This window comes from Etheostoma cragini, chromosome 20 (genome assembly GCF_013103735.1).
Source record: "Etheostoma cragini isolate CJK2018 chromosome 20, CSU_Ecrag_1.0, whole genome shotgun sequence".
In the NCBI taxonomy this organism is placed as follows: Eukaryota; Metazoa; Chordata; class Actinopteri; order Perciformes; family Percidae; genus Etheostoma; species Etheostoma cragini.
The window spans coordinates 18,933,819-18,935,118 of record NC_048426.1 but is presented as its reverse complement, the minus strand read 5'-3'; the positions used below and the strand labels follow the sequence as shown (position 1 = coordinate 18,935,118).

Sequence of the window (1,300 nt, the reverse complement as noted above, 5' to 3'; positions counted from 1 at the left end):
CCCCCCCCCCCCCCCCACTCCTCCTCAAAAGCAACAGACTCAGTAATAGCACATATTGTGGGACTGGCTCTAGTGGCTGTAATTCTGCACCAAGGCTGAATTTTGGGAAACAGACTTCCGATATGGTATTAGGGGACCACTAAGTCCTATATAAAAACATCCAAAGAGCACCATGTCATGGGACCTTTAATGTTTTATTTTAGATTGAAATATTAACATGACCACCCCTACACAATAATAGAAAAGTTGAGGGGAAACACTGGATATTAATGAATGTTCATATGGGTTGTCTTGTTATACTCCAATACTATGCTATACTACAGTATGTCCATAGAGACAAGATATACCAGCTGTTATGTCACACTTATTTCCATAGAGAGGACAAGTACCAGTTACGGAGGGCATCAACTCTGAAGCTGGGGCCAGCACATCAGTAGGCCGGCCTAATAATGCACGAAAAGTAACCTACAATTTATTACATCTCTTGTGGTGGCTTGTTGTGGGACAATGACTTCCTGGGATCAATACTCTTTCATGCCACAACCACACTGCACCAGAAGTGCTCTTTTTTTGATTAGAAATGGCAGGTCACACCACTTTGCAACCATCAAATTTCTCCCAAAAAGCTGGCATAGCAACTAATTAAGCTTGAGCTTGTGCCTGAGGTTTTTGGGGCTTGTGCTTACTCCCTACTAATAATAGATTATGCCAGTTAATGTCCAGAGTATTCCTTATCTGTTGTTATAGTGGAAACAAGGACATAGGCAAATTAGGCAAATCTTTCAAGAGACTGCCATGATATTGTATAAAACTGCACATACAATACCAGATGTAATGACCCGGTGCAGTGGTGCACATGGCAGGCTCGTGTCTATTCTTGAAAGAGAAAGCATTTGGAAATGACCTGCATTCCTGCTGTATAAATTCCAAAACTGCGGTCTGATTTTGATCCAAGTCATAATACTAGATAACCGGTTAGTTGGGAGGTAAACATGATTTGACCTGTTTCCAGTAATGACTGGGATGATGATCAGACCTGCTATTTTTGTGTTATCTTTTCTAAAGTAATCCACAAATTCAGGGAAATATTTCCCACAATCCTACAATTAAACACAATCTAAACAAACTGAGAAGGTTGGTAACATTTCAGTCATTGGTATATTCAAAGGAGCCGTGCTTATTAATATAAATTTTGGACTTAGACAGAAATGATTTAACAGTTTTGCAAAACTTTAATGATCCGCAGTAAATCTATCGATCTACTAATCTAGTAGTTGAAAGTTGTTGTTAAAATCACATA

At 39.3% G+C, this 1,300-nt stretch overlaps 1 protein-coding gene across 1 annotated transcript in view; it reads left to right on the top strand.

Moving 5' to 3' along the window:
• Window positions 1-1,300, top strand: part of kiaa1109 (KIAA1109 ortholog) — a 78,183-nt gene that overhangs the window by 52,484 nt on the left and 24,399 nt on the right. Inside the window, exons 60-61 of the mRNA XM_034859160.1 lie at window positions 377-508; window positions 1,082-1,134. Coding sequence (XP_034715051.1) covers window positions 377-508; window positions 1,082-1,134 — 185 coding nt within the window. The remainder of the gene's footprint in view (window positions 1-376; window positions 509-1,081; window positions 1,135-1,300) is intronic.